Here is a 23313-nt window from a genome sequence, read left to right on the forward strand (position 1 = left end):
GATGTATTAGTCTGGATCACTCTGCAGTGATGAATAACCTTCAAATATCAGTGGCTTAAAACAGCAAAGGTTTGTCTCATTCACAAAGGTTTGTCCATTGAGAGGTGGCTGAGGGCTCCATTCTGACTCACTGTTGCTGTTATAAAATGGCCAGGAGTTACAGCCTGCCCCATGGGCCTGAAGGAAGAGAACAAGAAGTATTTGGCCAGCAGCACTAGGGACTGCCACAGCTTGTGTTTCTGATGGCTGGATATTTGGCTCGCTCTCCCGCCTGCAAGTGAGATACAGTCATCCCCTCCCCAAAGGAAACAACCCTGAAGTCCTTCCCAGTCACAGTGTCTGCATGATGCACAGCAGGCTCTAAATTAGGGGGTGATACAAAGTCATTTTGACATCAGCTCGAATCTAGAAACTTCTGAACTAAAAGAGGCAAGTTACCTGCTTTTCACCACCCCCATACATTGTATATTAATGTATTAATAGTTGGTTGGGTGTTGTCTCATGCACCAAAGGGTTGCCGGTTCGATTCCCAGTCAAGGCATATGCCCTGGTTGCAGGCTCGATCCCCGGTAGGGGGCATGTAAGAGACGGCCCGATTGGTGTTTCTCTTCCTCCCTCCCTCCCTCCCTCTCCTTTCCTCTCTCTCTCTAAAAAATCAATAAAAATATTTTTTAGGAAAGGAAATAGGCTTCTTTACTATTTCACTGTGCTTTATTTCCATATGCCCAGCGCTCTGTTCTTGGCATCATCCTTATATTCACTGTGTGCCTTTGTGTTGTGCTCCCGGCCTTTCTTTATTGACTTGGTCAGTGATACTTTGAACCTGTCAGGCTCTGGTGGGAAAGCCAAACCTCTAGTTTCTTTCCCCCTGAGCTATTCTAATGGAAAGAATTAACTAAGAAGCCATGTTTAGTTGGGGACACCTTCACTCTTTCAGAGTGCTAAGAGTAAGTGTGATAGTCATTTTCTTTCTCCCAACCTCACCCTAATGCTAAGTGCTAAGTGAGCTTTTTCACTCAGAGGCTTTCTCAGTTTTATTGAGGCTTTTTCACTTTTATCGTTTACATGCTGGGGAAGAGAAGCAGCTGCTTTTTTCTCAGCCTTACAAGTCTGACTTGATGGATTCTGGTCCCTTTCCTTTTTGTTTGTAAACCAGTTGGTTACTTTTGAGCCCATCTCTCGCTCTTGTTTTGGCTACCCCTTTTAAAATTCAGCCAACAGGCCCTGACCGGTGTGGCCTTAGTTGGTTGGAGTGTCATCCCTTGCACCAAAAGGTGGTAGGTTCGATTCTCCGTCAGGGCTCCTACCCAGGTAGCAGGTTTGGTCTCAGGTTGGGGTGTGTGCCAGAGGCAACCAATGGATGTTTCTCCCTCTTCTCTCTTCCTCTCTCTGCAATTAATAAAACAAAAATTAAAGCTGAATGATATTCTAAAAACAAAGAAAGCTTAGCCAACAGTAGCCAATAGTCACCAACACCTGCTATGAATATTTGCCCTTGAACCTCTTACACGAGATCTCCTAATTATTTAGGTATATATATCTGCTTTCCAAGTTCTCATACATGATAGTTTTACCAAATGCTTTGCCAGCCTCCAGAATTTGTTTCCTCACTCCCTGATGCCTGCCTCTAGGCCACTGTCACACTTTTTGTTGCTGTTGAATAGGCCAGGTTCTGTTGCAGTAACAGACAATTCCCATATCTCAGTGGTTTAAAGAACAAATATTTATTTCATGCTCATGCTGTCACTGAGGATTGTCTGCATCCTCACTCCAGGACTAGGCTGACAGATCAGCCACTACCTGGAATACTTCCGATTGTTATGGGAAAGTTCTAGAGGGTCTCATGCCTGGCCTGGAAGCAATGACCTACTCATCAGTTCTCGCTTTTAAAGCAGGTTTCCTTCAGCATTGTTTTTGAGCTGTATTCATGTTGAAACCTATACATCTAGCTGATTTAACTACTTATCTATAGCACCTGGTTTTATGAGCATTAAGCTTCTTATTTTGGACACACCTCACTATGGTAGAAACCATTTTGAATGAGCAGATCAGTTCACTTGTTGCATAAGTCTTCTTGGGCAATTTGAACCTCATCTACTGAACATTCTTGATGAATAGTCTAGAAATTTTTGAAAATGACATCTGGTGTAAGACGGAGGAGTGAAGGATGAAGGCAAACATCCTGTATCTGGACCCACCATCACTTCTGGCAGACATGAAACAGATTCTTATCAGTGGTTCAGCTGAATTTATCTAAACATCTGGGTATCCTAGTGAATCATAGTGGTAACTGCGCTAGGAAGTCCGTCCTTCCTCTTCTTTTCTATCTCTTCTGCAGCTTGTGTAGGGGGAGCGTCACTTTAGGGAGACCTTGATATCAGGAAGATAAATAAAACTACATTTGAAATATGACAGTGTTCTATAAAAGCATTAAAATACAAATACAAAAACCTCCAGTTTTTCATGAAGGTAAACTAATACAGTATTCCAATTCTGTTCCCTTTTGCCTTAACCAAAACTACTGATAAAACATTTGCCTGAATTTTCAGAACCTGACACACTTTTTCTCACTGTTTTGTTGAGTTGCCCACAAAAGCTTTGAAATGGCTGAAAAATGAGCTGGAGGTGAAGCAGGAAGAAGAAACCTGGACTCTTAAGTAACATAATGTTTAGGATCCCCTGTTGCATTTTGAAAAGTGAGACTTTGTGCAGTTGCCTATCCCTACAAAAGGAATAATAGGTGGAGAAGGCCATAAAAGGCCATGTAGCGACGCTTCATCCTAGAGGCCCGGTGACAGGCGTGGCTGGATGAAGATGGATTTCTGGTGCAGAACTAGATTATTTTCTGGGTTTCACACTGCTGTTCTGTCCATTCTGTCCTGAGATGGTTCCTAATTCTCATTATCACTGAATACTGAATAATAATAATAATAATAATAATTCTTCTTCTTCTTCTTCTTCTTCTTCTTCTTCTTCTTCTTCTTCTTCTTCTTCTTCCTCCTCCTCCTCCTCCTCCTCCTCCTCCTCCTCCTCCTCCTCCTTCGGTGTGTGCTGAAAGTTCTAAGTGTAGAATTTTCTCCATCTCCTCCCCGATCTCTAGCCTCCACCCAAACAACCTGCTCAGCTTGCTACCCCCTAAAAATAGTAACATTTCTGTGGTCTCATATAATCATAAACATAGGGGTCTTTCTTCTGTCTCTGCTCCTTCCCCTCTCTCACACTCGCCTCTTTTTCTTTTCAAACCAGGTAGGATACATACATACATACATACATACATACATATATTATACTTTCTGAATCTTTTGTTTTCTCTAACAGAAAGGAAGAAAGAAAGGAGATGTAACAGGAGCTGTTCTCCTTAGAATCCCACCACCACAGGGGTCATTATGTCTGCCCATCACCTCTGATATTCCACATTTTCTCCCCTTCTGCTTCCTATTTATTTAAAGCAGTGGAGTCATGCCGTAGGAAGTCAGTTCATGGAGGCAAAAAGCAAATGCTGTAAAAATTATCATTGAAAAGTGCCCTGGGAGGTACCGTGAGGATTAGCCATCCATATGCCATCTATTGACACACCTAGCACAGCTGGTTTTTCCAGAAGAGGCCATTTTTCTTTGGCTAAAGTTCTGATAAAATAGTTAGCATTTGGGAGCCATGCTATATGCAAAATACGTATTTTTTAAGTATTGGAACTGCACCCAGCTTGGTGAGATTTCGAGCCCTGAGCAGCACATGAGTATTGAGACTGGCTTAGGGAACTGCAGATCCTGTTTCTCAGCTCAAAGTCAATCCCGATGCAGACTCTAATTGAGTGGAGTATGGGCAGAATCATGGGCACCATTTAAATTGTGAATTTGTCCTCGCCTGTCTTTTCTTTTGGTGCATATATTTGAAATCAAGTAAACGGAATGTTAAATGCACATGCAGATGTGGCACCATAGCATTTCATGACTGAAGATTAAAAAATCATTTATTTGCATGCATAGAATTCAGTGGCACTGTCTTTCTGTCCTAGCATTCCCATGGTTTGGCATGGATATCGGTGGAACACTGGTTAAATTGGTCTACTTTGAACCAAAGGATATTACAGCTGAAGAGGAACAAGAGGAAGTGGAGAACCTGAAGAGCATCAGGAAGTATTTAACTTCCAACGTTGCTTATGGGAAAACCGGGATCCGAGATGTCCACCTGGAATTAAAAAACTTGACCATGTGTGGACGCAAAGGGAACCTGCACTTCATCCGCTTCCCCAGCTGTGCCATGCACATGTTCATTCAGATGGGCAGCGAAAAGAACTTCTCCAGCCTTCATACCACCCTCTGTGCCACGGGAGGCGGGGCTTTCAAGTTCGAAGAGGACTTCAGAATGGTAAGTGGGTTTGTCCTTGTTAAAACAGCCGAACCACCTCTTAGAGAAAGAAAGGAAACCTCTGATATATTCATAATCATGGCATCTCATACCGAAGGACTAGGCTACTACTAACTAGCCTTGGGAGTTTGGACAAGTGCACTTCACCTCTCGGTGCCTCAGTTTCCTCATCTATGGAATAGTTACTACCTCATAGGGTTGTTACATGGAGGATTAGATGAGGTAATATGTACCTGGCACTTCATTAATGCTCAAAAAAATGTGTTGCCATTCTCAACTTTTGTTATAATCAGTGCTGCACAGTATGCTAAAGACAATATGATATAAAACTCCCTCTCGAGTTTTCCTCAGACACTTACTACCCAACTTCTTGGAAAGCATAATCACTGAGTCAGTTTTATAGGTATGTAGACTGTGGCCCACAGGAAAGGTTCTCTAGAAATCTTACTATCTAGAAATCTTACTAAAAGTTACCACTTCTGTCTACCCATTTGCACTGTCTTTTTGTTTTATAATGTCATTCAAAAGTTTTGCTCACAAACAAAAAAATGAACACGATGTAGGAGGTGCTACATAGTAAGAATAGTGTCGTATCCTGACTGGAGGTACATTCCAACTCTGTGTTGCTCATTTAGATTTGACAAATTTAGCTCAGTGGAAGATATGACTGAATGACATGGAGACCAAACTTTGCCTTTATTTAGCAATCCCTTAACACCTAAATGTTCCCATTTGCCCATCTTTACAGTCAAGGTAATCTTTGTACTGTCCAGCCTCATCTCACAGGGAATAAAGTGAGAAGAAAAGGAATAATAGGTGGAGAAAAGAAAGGAAACAAGACTAACAGAAGTGATGGAACATAGGAGAAGGAAGGGTTGGGAGATTTGGGGATTAGTCCTGCCAGAAAGTTGAAAATATAGTGAGGGTAAGATATAAAATACAGAGAGGTAAGCCTAGAGTACAGATCACTGGCATTTTGTCATGGAAGTAATGGACATATGCTGCTGAGGCAAACACTGCCGTGGAACTAATATAATCCTGTCTTGTCATAAAGTCTATCATTAATGAATAAATTAATGAGGCAGTGCATTACTCATGGTATTAAGCCATAATGAAAACTGCATTAGTATCGTCAAAGGTAACATCGTTTATCTCATTGATTGTTCTAAATCAGCAATTCTCAACCTGTGGGTCTCGACCCCTTTGGCGGTCGAATGACCCTTTCACAGGGGTCACCTACGACCATCCTGCATATCAGACATTTACATTACGATTCATAACAGTAGCAACATTACAGTTATGAAGTGGCAACAAAAATAATTTTATGGTTGGGGTCACAACATGAGAACCACTGTATCTAAATAGTGTCTAGAAGAGCTGGCAATGGAGTCCTACCACAGTATCCTGAGATTAATTATCTTCAGGTTTTGGCTTTTTTCTTTTGTGTCCCCTTTCCCTACCCAACAGTAGAATTAAGAGTTTCTAGGAGTGCCCCCTTGATAAGAGGTGGGGCATCACCAAAATTCTGATTCAGGCGAAAGGAATGCTGACCCAACCCTATTGCTGTCAAGCTCACCAGTTTTCTCACTATTTGTCCTTCTTCCCTGGAGAGCCTGAAATGAACCAAGGTGACCTGGAGCGTTCATGCAACATCCATCAGTGCCTCCATCTCTCCTCTGGGGTAATGTGTGTTCTAGGAGGAAGTTACTCAATGGTTGTTGGCCATGAGCAAGTGTGTTTCTCAAGATTCTGAACTGGGAAAGGACACAACTTATTACAACCAAGGTGAAGCCTGCAGGCAAGCTGTTGGTGCCTAAGGGAGCAGGGTTATGTGCCAGCCATGTGCCACTTAACGACGGGAAATGTTCTGAGAAACTTCATTGCTATGCAAACATAGAGTACACTTACACAAATCTACAGGCTATAGCCTACCACCATACAATATAATAACATATTGCTCCTAGGCTACACGCCTGTATGCATGTTACTGTACAAAACAACATGAGATTAAAACAAGCACAAAAGAAAATGATACAATCACGAGATGTGGTAAGCACCAGACGCGTGAGGCTGCTGCTGGCATAACATGGCATACTGTTTTACAGCAAACTTATTGTTTATTATTTTTAAAATCTTTATTGTTTAAAGCATTACGTAAGTCTCCTTTTCCCCCCATTGACTCTCCCTAACCGCCCCAGCATATGCCCTCACCCCCCTCCTGTCTGTGTCCATTGGTTATGCTCATATGTATGCATACGAGCAACCAAGTCCTTTGGTTGATCTCTTACTCCCGCCTTCCATCATAGGTTGGACAGTCTGTTCGATGCTTCTATGACTCTGGTTCTATTTTTGTTCATCAGTTTATGTTGTTCATTAAACTTATTGTTTTTTGTTTTTTTTAAATGCCTTTTTTATTGATTTCAGAGAGGAAAGGAGAGGGAGAGAGAAATAGAAACATCTGTGATGAGAGAGAATCATTGATCAGCTAACTCCTGCACACCCCCTACTGGGGATTGAACCCGCAACCTGGGCATGTACCCTTGACCAGAATCAAACCTGGGGCCCTTCAGTCCACAGGCTGACACTCTATTCACTGAGCCAAACCAGGTAGGGCCAGATAGGTGTTTTTAAAAATCTGAGTAATTAGGACTCACTAAAGATGTTCAGCAGACCCTGAATAATTAGCAGTTATGTCTGATGACTATATCCTGTTCATATATGATAAATGTACTTAAAGTTCATATTCTTCATCCAATTTAGAAGGAATAAGAAAGAGCTATAAACCATGAGACAATATTAAATTAGACCTCTGTGTAGAATATGTAGTACAATGTGTAGAGGAGATGTTTGTTTGTTGCTAGCACTTACTTTGAAATGATTTTGAGGGGAAAGTTGAGATAGTAGTGTTTGCTTTGCTTAGATTATTTGCCCTAACAGGTTTCCCTTTTTCCCTAGCATAGTTTCAGGATGTCCAGCTGGACAGATTGTGTCTCTGTCCATGTTTGTGATGTTGTCTCTGGACATGGCTATCAATATTGTTGACAGACTTCTGATTAATTTTTAAGCAGCTTAACCTATGATCCCAAGACTGACTGATGAAATTTCTACTTTTCCGTTTGGGTGATCCAGGAAGTGATAACTTTCCTGTTTCAATTTAACAAATGTTTATTGCGTGTCTATTATGGACAGGCCTTTGATCATGGTGCTCAGGGGCATCCACTGAACCAGAAAACAAACCAGAATGTGACAGATGCTCTGAGCGTCATTCTCAGGAATCCAGGACTGAGAGAGTAGCATTTGCACTGCTATGTCTCACTATAGTCTTAGGTCTCCAGATGGATGTTTTTTTAAAAATATATATTGATTTCAGAGAGAAGGGAGAGGGAGAGAGAGAAACATCAATGATGAGAGAATCATTGATCAGCTGCCTCCTACATGCCCCCTACTGGGGACCGAGTCCACAACCCCGGGCATGTGCCCTTGACTGGAATCGAACCCAGGACTCTGCAGTCCGCAGGCCAATGCTCTATCCACTGAGCCAGACGAGCTACAGCTCCAGATGGGTTTATACTTCCAGCATTACCCCCTTAAATTGTATATAATTGTGTACATCTCACACAAAAGTTTCACTTGGAAAAAAAGAAAATGCTTGGAACCTTTTATGAGATAGACTTAATTTATTGCCGGGAATCACTTAGAATGATTGTTTGGGTGCAACACCTTGTCAGTAACCTGTTCTAACTAATTCCGTTCTGCAGCGACAGCTTCAGTGGGTTTTGTTGATTGGGAAGTTCAGATGAGTGACACAAAGTCAAATGTTTTCTTCTAGCTGTTAACTTTTGTAATGAAGATGATGCCCTTTTTGGAAAAATAGCTTAGTACTTTTATAGGTTGTTTCCAGAACCCAGAAGCAGTACCCATTAAGAATGAAGACGACAGCCCTAACCGGTTTGGCTCAGTGGATAGAATATCTACACTAATAAAAGAGAAACATGGTAATTAGCGTACGACCGCTACCCTTTTCATTGGCTAATCAGTGAGTATATGCAAATTAACTGTCAGCCAAGATGGCGGCCGGCAGGCAGGCAGCTGGAAGCGAACATGAGGCTTGCTTGCTCCAGGGACTGCAGACTCCAACGTTCCCTGCCTGACTTGCTGGCCTCTGAGTTGCAACTCTAAGAAACTATGTACTATGTTGCAAATAAGAAGCTAAACAAAACACCAGAAACCGGCTTTCATTCAGCCAGGCTTTAGCAACATTGTATCGATGTTTTCACCTGCGAGGCCTCAGAGCTAAAGCTGGCCCAGAATAAAAAAAAAAAAAAAAAGAAAACAAGGAGCTGTTGGAAGCTTCAGTCACTCGCTTCAGGAAAACAGCCCTCAGCCCCTCACCCAGACTGGCCAGGCACCCCAGTGGGGACCCCCACCCTGATCCAGGACACCCTTCAGGGCAAACCAGCTGGCCCCCACCCATGCACCAGGCCTCTATCTTATATAGTAAAAGGGTAATATGCCTCCCGGCACCGGGATCAGCGTGACAGGGGGCAGCGCCCAAACCCCCTGATCGCCCTGCGGCTCTGTGTGTGACAGGGGGCGGGGCCACAACCTCCCTATCTGCCCTGCTCTGTGCCTGATAGGGGGCAGCTCCCCAATCCCCTGATTGCCCTGTGGCTCTGTGTTTGACAGGGTGCAGCGCACCAAGCCCCTGATCGGCCCTGCTCTGTGGGTGATAGAGGGTGGCGCCCCAACCCCCCTCCACGGGCCTTGCTCTGTGTGTGACAGGGTAGAGCCATAACCTCCCCATTGGCCCTGCCCTGAGTGTGACAGGGGGCAGCACCCCAACCCCCTGATCCGCCCTGCTTTGTGTGTGAGGGGGCGGTGCCCCAGCTCCCCTACTGGCCCTACTCTGTGAGTGACAGGGGGCAGCGCCCCAACCCCCCAATCGGCCCTACCCTGAGGGTGACTGAGGGTGGCATCGCAACCTCCCGATCCGCCCTGCTCTGTGCATGACGGGGCGGCGCCCCAACTCCCCAATCGGCCCTGTTCTGAGCCTGACCAGGGGCTGCACCTAGGGATTGGGCCTGCCCTCTGCCACCTGGAAGCAGGCCTAAGCCAGCAGATCGTTATCTCCCGAGGGGTCCCAGACTGCGAGAGGGCACAGGCGGGGCTGAGGGATCCCCCCTCCCCCCGAGTGCACAAATTTTTGTGCACCGGGCCTCTAGTATATATATATATTTTAAAAAGAATGAAGATGAGAGAAGACAGCAAAGCTGTGGGAGATATTTGCAAGTTGTATCACGTAGGGAAAGTTATTAAGCTCTATGAGCCTTAACCATAGAATGAGGATAATAGTACCTAGTTGTAGGGTTTTGTGAGAATTAAATGATCTAGTACAGGTGCTTGGCATGTAGTAAATGATAAATACCAGTTATTACTTTCTTAAATAGATTTTAAAAAACATTTAAGTTATACTGTATAAATTATCTTCATTAATTGGTTCAGTTTCAGGTTGGTGATTGCTAGATTTTTTCTTTTTTTTCTTTTTGGTCATGGAAAGTTATCATCAACCCAGACCTCAGGTCCAGTAATAATACCGTTCTCAAAGATCATGAGTTAAACTTTGAGGATGCAAAGTGGCCACTCGCTCCTGGCCAAATCATTCCCCTTTACTTTTTTGCCTCTGTACCTAGGACAGTGGTCGGCAAACTCATTAGTCAACAGAGCCAAATATCAACAGTATGACTGAAATTTCTTTTGAGAGCCAAATTTTTTAAACTTAAACTATATAGGTAGGTACATTGTTATTAACTTAATTAGGGTACTCCTAAGCTGGCCTTTGCTAAAAACGTCCTTGCCCTAGCCGGTTTGGCTCAGTGGATGGAGCGTCAGCCTGTGGACTGAAGGGTCCCGAGTTCGATTCTGGTCGAGGGCATGTACCTTGGTTTCGGGCACATCCCCAGTGAGGGGTGTGCAGGAGGCAGCTGATCGGTGTTTCTCTCTTATCGATGTTTCTAACTCTCTATTCCTCTCCCTTCCTCTCTGTAAAAAGTCAGTAAAATATATTAAAAACAAAACAAAAAAAACCAAACGTCCTCAATCTGATTGAGGTACGTTCGCTGAGGTCGACCCCTTCCAACTCTCCCATCCACACTCATCTGGTATACTTGTTTCGTCTATCTCCTTTCGTTCATCCTCTCTATATGTCCGAACCATCTCAACATACCTTTCTCAATCCTCAATACTACATCTTCTTTCACTCCACAACATTCCCTAAAATTAACTTAATAAACTTTACTTAAAGTTTTAAGTCAACTTCACACTGTACGTGCGCGCCCGCACGTGGTATTTTGTGAAAGAGCCACACTCAAGGGGTCAAAGAGCCACATGTGGCTCGCGAGCCATGGTTTGCCGACCACTGTCCTAGGAGAATAGGAGTGTTTGTCTCATAAGAGCATGAAAAGACTCTGAGGCCACACCAGGTATTAATAAAAGAGCCCATATTTGTTGAGTCCCTTGTGTATGCCAAGCCTTGTGCAAGCGTTTTTCATATATTATTATCATGTAATCTTCACAACAACTCTATGCGTTGGGTGTTACTATCCTCATTTTACAGATGAGGAGATGAGGCTTCAGGAGTTAAGTATTAGAGCCAGAATTCAAAGCCAGGTCTGCCTACCTGTAAAGCCAGGCCTGGGAAAATGGGAATTGGACTTCGTCGGCTCAGGAGATTGTCCCCCACTTCCAGGCTCAGCGTGCCACCCTCAGGACCTCAAGTCCTGCCAATGAAGTGTAGGATTCTTGCTGCTTTCGGAACATTCTCACCCTCTTCACCTTGGGGGAGAGCTCCTATCTCAGTGGTATGCTCTACTTGTCTCCTGTGGCTGCGGTAACAAGTCACCACCAACTTAGTGTCTTCAAACAACAGGAATCTATCCAGTTGTAGTTCTGGTGGCCAGAATGAATCCAGGGGTTGATTGACAGGACCACACTTCCTGCAGAGGCTTTGGGACAGATGCCATTCCTTGCCTCTTTCAGCTCCTGGTGGCTGCTGGCTTTCCGTGGCTTGTGGTGCAGCTCTCCAATCTCTGCCTTCATCTTAGCAAGGCCTTCTCAGTGTCTATCAGACCTTTCCCGAGTGTCTCATTGGAGTCCCGTTAGATAACCCAGGATGCAACATCCTTAACGTAATAACATCTGCAAAAAGCCCCCTTTTCCATATAGGGTAACATTCACAGGTTCTGAGAATTAGGACATGGACATAATCTTTCAGGGGCCACCCTTCAACCCACACTACACAGTAGCGAGATGCTTTTCTAGCAGCCAGTCAAGCTACCTCCCCTCAGCTCGAACTGTGGGCAGAGAGGAAGTCTGAAGTCTGGCCAAGGCTCCTGATCATCAAGATTTACAACTTGGTGTTTCAGTGACACATTTTAAGTCCCCCTAAATGTCTCTGGCACCTCCCCTAAGGCCGTGGCAGCCTTTATCACAAGATTTTGTTCTCTTTTAGATCGCGGACCTGCAGCTCCATAAACTGGACGAACTGGATTGTCTGATTCAGGGCCTGCTCTACGTCGACTCCGTTGGCTTCAATGGCAAGCCAGAATGTTACTATTTTGAAAATCCCACAAATCCTGAATTGTGTCAAAAAAAGCCGTACTGCCTTGATAACCCGTACCCTATGCTGCTGGTGAACATGGGCTCAGGGGTCAGCATCCTAGCAGTGTACTCCAAGGACAACTATAAAAGAGTTACAGGGACCAGGTAAATGTGGTGTCACTAGGAAACCTTTTTATACTTAAACCCAGGTCTCTTCCTTGAAGACCAGTTTATAAAAACGTTATTTACAGTGAATACATTTTCAAAAGAAAGTTCTTACCCTCTGTCAACCAAAAAGGGTTTATTGGGTACATTATGAGGGTGATTTACATAAAGGTAATAAAACACAGTCCTTGTCCTGTTGGAAACTGATCAGGTTGAAGGAAGAAGGTCATACACCATCTTGTGGAACCACCTTGGTGCCTAGCTGGGGATGAATTGCTTGAAATAATAGGTCATTGTAACCAGTAAACCAAACTGGATTATAAGGAATGTCTGTTACCCTCAGGTACATGCTCTGGCCGAAAACTGGATTAGTCGGCATACCTCGAAGGGAATTTTGGAATGTAATAGACAGGAAAGCAGCCCTGTCACCACAGTTGGGTAGAGTGCCTTGTTTTTTTCGTGCATACAGCTTACATACCCAAGAGCAGATGGCTCAGCCTTTATATATATATGTGTGTGTGTGTGTGTGTGTGTGTGTGTGTGTGTATATATATATATATAAATTTCAGAGAGGAAGGGAGAGAGAGAGATAGAAGCATCAATGATGAGAGGGAATCATTGATTGGCTGCCTCCTGTATGCCCCTACGGGGATCGAGCCTGCAACCCAGGCATGTGCCCTTGACCAGAATCGAACACGGGACCCTTCTGTCCACTGAGCCAACTCGGCTCAGCTTCCTCTTAATGGGAATTCAACCCGGGAAAAGGATCTGGGGTCAGAAACCTGAGATCCTGGCAGAAACAAAATTAAATAAGGTTTTTCTTCTAAGAGAAGAATTTGGTATGAATGTTGCTCCAACTTATTGGACCATAGAACCCATTTTTGGAGGAACATCTTAAGGAACTAGTGCTGTATGAAATACGGTTTGGGACATGATATTGAAACCATTGTTTTTGATGGATGAAGATAGCGTGTAACTTCTCTGGGCCTCAGTTTTCCTCATTTGTGCCGTGAAGGGGATTGTTTCTTAGAGAGTTTGTGCTGGAGTTCTGCAGTATTATTCGCCCATGAGGACGAGAGCACTGCTTTCTACACCATTCCCATGACTTGTGATGGATCTATAAAAATCAGTGGTTCTCATTGGGAAAAGAAAGATGAATGCTCGGAGGGGATCTTGGCAATTTCTAGAGACTTTTTTTAGTTTTCCCAACTGGAGGTGGGATACTACTGGCAACTAGTGGCTAGGGGTTAGGGGGCCCCCTACAACAGAAAAGAAAAAAGTACTAAGCCCTAAAAGTCAGTAGTGCTGGTGTTGAGAAACCCTGGCTTACACACACGCGCATGTGCACACACACACACTAGTACACACATATTCTGACTGAATCCTGCTTGTGTCCAGAACATGGGCTTTGGTGTGTAAGTTAGTTGCCGCTAGGCATACATTTTCTAGCTGAGAATACAGAACTAAGCCTTCCTGCCTCCACAATAATCACACTGACCCCAGGGCCTCAGTAGGACTGTCAGGCCCATTAGAGGCAAATGAATATTTCAGCTGAGCTGGTTTTTACCTCAGAGTGATTTTCTGACAAAGGCACAATTCTTAAGAAACTACAGACTTCCTCCCAGGAGTTGTTGACTCCTAAGGTAACAACAAGCTAAACATTCTCCACAATTAGAGATATTTATAAAATATTGTTGATTAACACTTAAATTCATGAATTACAGGTAAACTTTCTCAAACTTGGGACATCCAGGGACTTGGGGTCATCTTCTTGAATAGCTACTAATGAACTAATGGTGGTGCCTGCCTTCTAGTCCATGTGTAATAATGCCTATAAATTTCAGTTACTGGTAAATGCTCCATTAATGACCAGCGCTTTGCAATCATCAGCAAATCCCGCCTGGATGTCCAAGCTTAGCTACAAGCTCTCTCTAACCAGTCGTTGTGGGAATGGCTACAGGAGAATGAATGTTAATAAACAGCCCTCCCAGGGGCTGTCACAGGTAGGGCAGGCGAATGAGACACCAGTCCGGGCCCCAGATCCTTCTTGTCCAACCAGAGTTGTTATACCAATGTTTTCTTTTGATCCAAGTTAGGAAGCCACTGATATAAACAATTGTGGTCGGCAATGACCATCAGTGTATGGAACAGATTTTGGCAGTCATTGATCTAAGCAAATGTTGTGAGCCGATAGCTGTAATTCCAGGTTGTTTTACTATCCTATTTCCTCATTAAGCATTTTTATTTTTAGGAAGTCACGTCATTACAGAATAACAGTTTTATATAACAGTTTTATTTTAAATATGCTTTCTAATGGTTTGCTTTAGTGTTCTGTGCAGTCTAATGCATCCTAAATTAGGTAGCCAATGTGTTTCTTTCTATCGACACATTCCAATTTTACTATTGGAGTCAGTGAAAAACCAAAACCACAGGACTTTACAATTGACATTGTTAGAATTTGTGGCCTATTAAAAGAGTAATGTAAAGAATTTTGAAACTTCTGTGAAAGTTGTAGTGCAGTTTATCTCATTATTCTGGAATCTATTTTAAGAGCACAAGCACTCGGTAATTGGAGGTTTCTTCTACTTTTCCCTAAAATCTCTTACTTTCAAGGTTGCTTGGTTTTGGTTTTTTTTTTTTAAAAAAAAATCAACAGCTGTTTCTAGCGATATGTTTTGTCTATCATTTGCTGAGAGTCTTATTGTGTGCCTGCCGAAACAACCAGATGTGTCATTATGAACAAGAGAATCACTTGATTAAATAACGTTTAGCAGGCTGGGGATATTAATAAAGTGCTCTTCTACGACTGTGCATTCTTCCCTGCTATCTGCAGTGTGCCAGCTGTGCAAACGCATGCTCGCTTCCCCATTCAGCTCCGAGTCTTTGTCTGGAGTCACCTGTCATTTCCCAGTCATACAAAGCACTTGTTCTCTTTCACTCATACCAACACATCAGTTGATGAGTTGCCTTCTTTCTAAGTCAGCCAGTAACTTCAGTTGCCTATGTTTGGAGTAGGTTGTTGAATGCCTTGATGAATACCAGTCTCTGATGTTCAAAGAAAGGTTGTATCGATGAAAGATAAAGCTAAAAAGAAATAGGAGCAAACAATATATACAGAGAGAAAACAAGACAAATCCAGCTGGCACGCAAAAAAACCCCAAAACAAAACAAAACAACAACAAAAAAAGTGTTCCCATTAAAACACAGTAACTTTGCAGGGTAGACTGAAACTGACACCAGAGCATAACCGGCCATGTTAAATGTAAATGAAGGTAAACTTTCTCAGAGGAAATCCAAAATTTCCACTGTGATTGGGTTGTCTAGGCAACAGTGTCCATGGAGCTCTTTATATCCTGATGGCACTGCACCTACAGTTGGATAGCTGCCACTGGTGGTGCCTAGCTACAGCTTTTCCATGAGGACCCTTAATTTCCATCGAGCATGTATTTTTCTAAGAATCAGTAGTTATAAAATATTACATACAGTTTGCTTTAGATGTGATTTAAAGCACCTATCGACAATCTGGTACCTCCTGGTTAGTAGTTATGGACAGTGAATTTACATTACCCTAAGTTTTCTTATTTCAAATTTAAGTTAGAAATAACCTTAATCTCAACCTGAATTTTCTTTTAGAGGCTAGTATCCAAACACATAAGGGGTTTCCAGGGCTAATAGCTCTTGGAGCTTCAGAACAAATTGATGTGAGCAATTAACCCTTCACCTTTAGCATTCTGCGAGGTGAATAGGGAGTAATACCCACGGCCATGTCAGTGCTCCTTGTGCTACCTGGAGTTCACTAGTCAGCTCTACTTTGAATCTGCTGTTCTTTCCCTCAGGTAACTTTGTTATTAACACACTGTTTTAACACATAGTTTGAGCTTTGGAACCATTTTGCGCCCCCCCCCCTCCCCTTTTTTTAAAAACTAGTTTTGACTCTTGGTGGTAAGTAAAATATTAAAAACCTTTTCCAGAGTCTCCTAGAAACAAATATAATATGAGACCAACTAGTGGCTTCCTTTCAGAAATTTCCAAGGAGGTTACATGAGATGATCTCAGCTAGAGTCAAGCGAGGTCAGGTGAAAGGTACAGCTTTGGGGCTGGCTGTGCCTGCCTGAGTACCAGCTCATATTTGCCATCAGAGTTTGGCTCCATCATTTCCCTGCTAGTTATCTACTACTTTCAGACCACCCGAATAAGAGCAATCGATTTGGCTTCCATTTATAGGTGGGGAGACTGAGACATTAGTGGCTAAGGTGAAGGTCTCACAACAGAAATCAGTGAGAATCCCTCTGGTTTTGCTCTTGAATTCAGGGACAAGTTTCCCTTGATGTTTCTTTTCCTTTTTTTTTTATTCAGTCCACCCGAAAGCTCTTTTGTACCCTAGCACTTTCATGCAAGTGCCTCTTTGTTTTTCTTCTGTTTTTATTAACCTATATCAGTGGTCTTGATGTCGTTGGGGAGTTGGATGGGCATATCTTTAAGTAAAATTTAAAAATAAACATTATTGTTCCTTCAGTCTTGGAGGTGGAACATTCCTAGGTCTATGTTGCTTGCTGACTGGTTGTGAGACCTTTGAAGAAGCTATGGAAATGGCAGCTAAAGGCGACAGCACCAATGTTGATAAGCTGGTGAAGGACATTTACGGAGGAGACTATGAGCGATTTGGCCTTCAAGGATCTGCTGTAGCATCAAGGTAGAGACGAAGTGGCTAGGAACAGTCATGGTTAAACACAAGGCAACCTCTCCACCCTGGCTATTCACATAGTTAATTTTAAATATTTTAACCCACCAGGTGCAACTATCTATGGGATTGGAGTTCAGATTTGATCTCCTGCCCGTCATGATGCACCAAGATGTTTAGCTCTTGATGCTTGTGCTTAAAATAGGGCAGCTTTGAAAGAAGGTTCTGGAAAATGGCAACAGTTTCCTGTTTCATTCTTGTCCAGATATCTAGAGGCATAAAAAGAAAAAATTCTCCCCCATTAATAGCCATGCTATTTTGTTCCTATTAAGAAAAGGGCAGCCAACCATTCATATTGTAATCTTGTCTGCTTGTAAACCATGGCAGCGAAATCAGGTCATCCGAGTTTGAGCAGAGTTATTCATACAGCTTGCCACAGTACTTTGGTGGAAGCATGGGGTCTGCCTGAGGATGATTTTGAACACTCTCGCTAATATTTCCAACGTAGCTTTGGCAACATGATGAGTAAAGAAAAGCGAGAGTCCATCAGCAAGGAAGACCTCGCCCGAGCCACGCTGGTCACCATCACCAACAACATTGGTTCCATTGCTCGGATGTGTGCACTGAATGAGGTAAGGCCTTAACCTAGGGAAAGCCATGTGTCATTCGTATACATCACCTTTGGCAGTGCAATGACTATTGACCCTTACAAATTACAGTCTTTGAGAAACCTGTCCTTTATTGTAGTCACACTTTGTAGAACTAGAAGGGTATATGTTGGGGGGGGAGGGGGGCGCAAAAGAATATGTGTTTTATTTTTAAGTAGGCATTGGATGATAACAAAACCATCCATGGGAGAAACATGGGAAAATAACAAACCATGCCTTAGCCTCTCTACCCATCATTAGTACCATGTACCTACTGAAGTGTGAGGAAAAGCTCTGTGCACCCTTGCAAATATTCGTGGGTAAAGCGTTCCACTTGCAATATTTGATATTCTCTCTGCTTTCAGCTTCTTTACAGTGTTGCCTTGTGGCATGGAGTTCAAGCAGCATTGTACAGGGCTATCAAAGCACAGAGAGCTTGCTACAGCTAAGGCCAGCCAGAGCCCCAGGCACAGGAAGAGATAGAGCTGGTCACAGACAAAATGTACAAAATATTGTAAATTTCCTTTGGGGAAAAATAAGGAACCCTTTTTCTGAAATATAAGATGTGTAAAGTGGACTAGTTCTTACTGAGCAGTGTTAGGAAGACAAGAAAGGGGGGTTGGGCATGGAACAGGTAATAGGAGAAGTATTAAATAATCATAGTAGCATCAGTAATAGAGTTTCTTAAAGTATAATTTTTATTTTTTTTTAAATCCTCACCCGAGGATATTTTTCGATTGATTTTTTAGAGAGAAGGAAAGACAGAGAGAAATATCAGTGTGAGAGAAACACATCTATTGGTTGCCTTCCTGCACGAGCTCCGACCAGGGCCTGGGCCAGGGAGGAGCCTGCAACCAAGGTACATGCCCTTGACCAGTATCAAACCCGGGACCCTTTGGTTCACAGGTCGATGGTCTACCCACTGAACCAAACTGGCTCAGTCTAAAATATGATTTTTAGTAAATATGACATACACGCAGAAGCAGGTTCAAATCGTAAGTGTATAGCCTGTTGAATTATCACACACACACCTGTACAGCCAACACTCAGGTTAAAAAATAGAACATTACAAGTACTGCAGAAACCCCCTCTAATCCTCATTGAATAGTGGAGTATTAACCAGAGTGTGAGGCTGCCTTTATGCCAGTTAGGGGCCAGCCTGCCTTTGATCTCTGGGGTTACAAGAGAGACACCCTCCTTTCACCATATTGAATAGAATATGCCACTGGCCTGTTGGTCAGGTTCATGGTTTTTGTGAGTCCCCATTTCAGATGGATATTAAATGCAAAGCTGATATTCCAATGAAAGAATGTTTTCTGGAGTCATGCTTTTTCAAAGTCCACTTTGGTCATGGGATTCAGTGGAACAGAGAATTTGTTTTTGTTTTTTTTTATATTAACCTTTAAAGAGAGTTTTTCCAAGGAGCCAAACAAACCCTAAGACCAATCTGTGTGTAGCTGGCTGCACTCATAGACTCTCAAAGGTCAATTCAATGGGAAGAGAGCAATGGATGCCCTTTCCCCTGCTTTCCTCAGAGCTTGAGTGAGCCAGCAGGTTTTTTCACAGGTAGCGTAATCACTCTAGACTAGAGGGAGGACAACTGATTTTACTTTCAACTTTTGATTTCAGTTTCAGTTTATTTTAAAACCAGCAAAAGAGGCTGTTTGAAAGTGTCACACACTCGTCTGAGAAACTTTTAGAAGTTTCTGTGGAGTTAAATGAATGAGAGGCATTGCCGACAGCCTCAGGCACGGGCTCTGTTAGCTGGTGTCCTGCCAGGGCAGGCTCCCTGTGGACACACCACGTGCCCCGTGAGAGCACTGATGCAAGTTCTTCTGTTATGGTTTTGCTCCCCGGAGTCACTGATGGGAGAATATTTGATTTCAACCACACGCACTAAATCTAAATTACTTTTGCTGTGGTTATTGGAAAGCCATGAAATATTTTCAGTCGTTTTATTGAAGAGACAATAATGCAAACACACAATACAGAATTCTGAGACACCAGGTGGGTATTCGGGGAAGGGTGTCACCATGTCCACACTGACCCTCAATGTTAATCTCACTAGAGGCAGCCATTTGTTTTAGTTTAGTTTTGTGTTTTTTTAAAACTCTACATGGTACGTAATATAGGACAAACATATCTTTTGAAAGGTAGCAAGCTCCATATAACATTCTTTTTTTAACAACAGTTTTATTGAGATAGAGTCACATGCTACGCCCATGCCATTCACTTTGTACATACTGTTCTACATCCTTCTTCAGTTGTTTATCCACCTTTTAGTATAAAATTGGTGAAGATACAGAAAGGAGAGAGGAATAATAAAGAACCTCCATGTAGCCATCAACTCAGTCCCAACAGTTATTAAGTCTTTGCCATACATGTTTCACCCATCTCTTTTCTTCCTCTTCCTCTCTTTTTTGCTAAAATATTAGAAAGCAAACCCCAGACATTATCAGTCTACACTACATACTTCAATATACACTCCAGGAAATGTTGCTTCTTGTTTTTTTGCATGGTAGTACATCTTGAGATTGTTCATATATTTATAATTGCTTCATTTTTTTTTTTAATCCTTACTGGATGATATTTTTCCATTGATTTTTAGAGAGAGTGTAGGGGGAGAGACACAGAGAGAGAATCATAGATGTGAGAGAGACACATCAATTGGGTGCCTCCTGCACAGGGATCAAGCCTACAACTGAGGTACATGCCCTTTTCTGGAATCAAACCAGGGGCCATTCCGTCTGCGGGCCGGTGCTCTATCCACTGAAGCTAAACCTGCTAGGGCTGCTTCATTTTATTAATGGCCATATAGCATCCTAACATGTAGATATGCTATTCTAGATTTGGTCATTTTCCTAATGATATAATGATATTTAGGGTTTTCTAGACGTTGCCACTATTAAAAAATTGTTTTTTATATATACACATACACACCATTTTGCATACATGGAATTATACCTATAAGATAAATTCCTAGAAGGGAAATTGCCAAGTCAAGAATATGTTGACTGTAATTTTGACAGATAGAGTTGGTTCTAATTAATTTCCCATCAGCAGAGTTTGTTTCTCCACAGAGAGTCATTAAATCTTTTTATTTTTTCCAATGTAATAGATAAGAAAAGAAATGCTACCTATTTTGGTTTCAAAATTGTGTCTTATTATGTGAGGCTGAGCATTTTACAAATCTATTTAATAGCCCTGAAGGAGAACTCATTACTGTTCACACATTTTTCTATTAGATGGTTGGTCTTCTTTTCTTATTGATCTGAAGGAAAATAATACATTTTATGTTATATGTACTAAAAATATTTTCTGATTATTGCTTTCCATTTGGGTTAGTTAATGGTGATGTTTTTCTCCAGAATAAATATTTGATTTTTTTAAGTAAATGTGTCTTTTTTGTGAATTATGGGTATTACACCTTTACTACTTCAACATTATTTTTATTGTGATATATTTCAGAGACAAAGGAAGAGGGGGAGAGAGATAGAAACATCAATGATGAGAATGAATCATTGATTGGCTGCTTCCTGCACGCCCCCTACTCGGGATCGGGGATCGTGCCTGCAACCTGGGCATGTGCTGTTGGCTGGAATTGAACCTGGGACCCTTTAGTCCGCAGGCCAGCACTCTATCCACTAAGCCAAACCAGCTAGGGCTTCTTTCTCTTTTTTAAAATTTAACATTTATATCACTCACCCACCTGAAATTTGTTTGAAACAGGGAATGTCCATCAGCTTTTAATGCCACTTCTATTCTGCTTTCTACCTGAGTAAAGCAGGACTGGGGTTTTAAGCGATTGACTCCCTCGTTTGGGGGGGCGGGAGGTGAAACTCCTAAATTTAATTAAATTCCTCTTTAATCTGAATTTCTTATTTTGAGTGTTCCTTGCCACCTCTCAGTCTGGGTGGTTTGTGGCTACAGTTCTTATTTGTGGAAATTTATTAATACCACCTCCCACCCCTCTACTCATGGAAATTTCTCACAGTTGTTAATGGGTTAATGAACATGCACGTTTAAAACTCGAGACGGTTAAAAGGTGATGTTCCCAGACCCTGTTACTCTTCATAGACTGAACAGAAAATAATGCCAGCTTCCAAGCTCTCTTCCCTTTGATATGAGTGACCATAGCAACTGGCTCTGCGAGTGAATGAGTGGTGAGCAGCCTCTGCATGGGAGACAGGCTGAGCTCAGTGCCGTGTGTTGTTCAGAATGCAAGTCTGTATCCATGACAACAAAAATACATAAATGTATTTTTTGTTACTATCTTTTAATCCCCATGTTGACCAAACAGGATATTCTAAAAGTAGTAAGTAGTGTTTCTTCTTGTATTCCCTGTGTTAGGCACAGAGCAAACTGAGCAAATACATGAGATGAATAACCCATGCCATGGCCACTTTATGTATGAGTTGCTTATAATAATATTTTATGGTCAGACATTTGGAGGATTGAAGGAATGCAATAGCAAATTTAGCTGAAATTGAGCACCAGTTACAATTTTATATATGAGTGTTGGCAGCTGGATTTCATATCAGACTTAAGGCAACCTAACATGACGGCAAATTAGCCCAATGTCAGTCTCTGCCTAGGCCAAGCAAAATCTCACCGTCTTGTTCTTGTGGATTCTCCTTTGAGGTCTGCTCAAAGTCATCTTGGAAATGCTGGAATAATTCCATTTTTAATAAAAATGTATTCTGTGGGGTTCTGGGAGCACAGTGATGTATGGAACATTAGGTTTTTGCTAAATGCTATTTATGTCATGGTTGAACTGTTTTTTTTTCTTTTTCCCCCCTCAGAATATCGACAGAGTTGTGTTTGTTGGGAATTTTCTTAGAATCAATATGGTTTCCATGAAGCTGCTAGCGTATGCCATGGATTTTTGGTCCAAGGGACAGCTGAAAGCTCTGTTTTTGGAACATGAGGTAGGTTGAGCTTGCATGGGCGTCATTGTACGATGTGAAAGTTTTTTGGTTTACCTAGCATGTGTGGGTCCCTTCGTTTGTATTTACGCAGAGGATAATGAAGAACAATATACAAAATGGAAGTTCTCTTATCCAACAATCAGGACTGGTAGTTGTTTAATAAAAAATAAAAATCAGTTAAAATGCGTAGTCATTAAAAAAATATCTCCCTACTTTAACCATTTTAAGAGAAATGCATACATGTTCCTTTGTGCACCAATTTTTTTTATGTCAGACCAAGGCCTATTTTTGAGCATGAGTTCTGCTGATTGGAGCTCTGTAATTATCCTGTTTTTTATATTATGCACCTTTGATGTCTGGTTTGTTTCTTTAAAGTGGATCAAGAAGTTAAAGACACTTATAAAGCAATTTGGTTGTAGAATTGTAGATTTTCCCCTCCATCTTTCTCATATGTGACACCCACCTAAATAGCAATGTTTGTGACTAGCTTTTTTGACCTTTGTTTTGTTTTGGTTCCAGTTTTGTTAAGATATAATTGACATATATCACTGTATAAATTTTATATATAAAGCATAAAGATTTGATATATGTATAAATGCAAAATGATTACCAGTTTAGTTATCATTCATCACCACACATTTTTAAAGATTATTTTAACTTGTGATGAGAAATTTTAAGAATTACTCATTTAGTGCCCAGCCAGCATGGCTCAGTGGTTGAGCATGGACCTATGAACCAGTAGGTCACAGTTAGATTCCCAGTTGGGGCACAGCCTGGGTTGCGGGCTTGATCCCCAGTGTGGCATGCAGGAGGCAGCCAATCAATGATTCTCATCATTGATGTTTATCTTTCTCTCCCTCTCCCTTCCTCTCTGAAATAAATGAAAATATATTTTAAAAAAGAAAAAAGATTTACTCACTTAGCAGCT

The 23313-nt window shown here is 42.1% G+C and overlaps 1 protein-coding gene across 3 annotated transcripts in view; it reads left to right on the forward strand.

Annotated features, from left to right (window-relative positions):
• Positions 1 to 23313, forward strand: part of PANK1 (pantothenate kinase 1) — a 50097-nt gene that overhangs the window by 22497 nt on the left and 4287 nt on the right. For 2 of the 3 annotated variants that reach the window (XM_070432729.1, XM_070432731.1), the window contains exons 2-6: positions 4016 to 4368; positions 11876 to 12129; positions 16646 to 16822; positions 17319 to 17442; positions 22260 to 22385. In XM_070432729.1, coding sequence (XP_070288830.1) covers positions 4016 to 4368; positions 11876 to 12129; positions 16646 to 16822; positions 17319 to 17442; positions 22260 to 22385 — 1034 coding nt within the window. The remainder of the gene's footprint in view (positions 1 to 4015; positions 4369 to 11875; positions 12130 to 16645; positions 16823 to 17318; positions 17443 to 22259; positions 22386 to 23313) is intronic. The other variant, XM_070432730.1, reaches the window with a different exon arrangement.

This window comes from Myotis yumanensis, unplaced genomic scaffold (assembly GCF_028538775.1).
Source record: "Myotis yumanensis isolate MYYU_CA2020_CCGP unplaced genomic scaffold, mMyoYum1.0.hap1 SCAF_13, whole genome shotgun sequence".
Classification (NCBI taxonomy): domain Eukaryota; kingdom Metazoa; phylum Chordata; class Mammalia; order Chiroptera; family Vespertilionidae; genus Myotis; species Myotis yumanensis.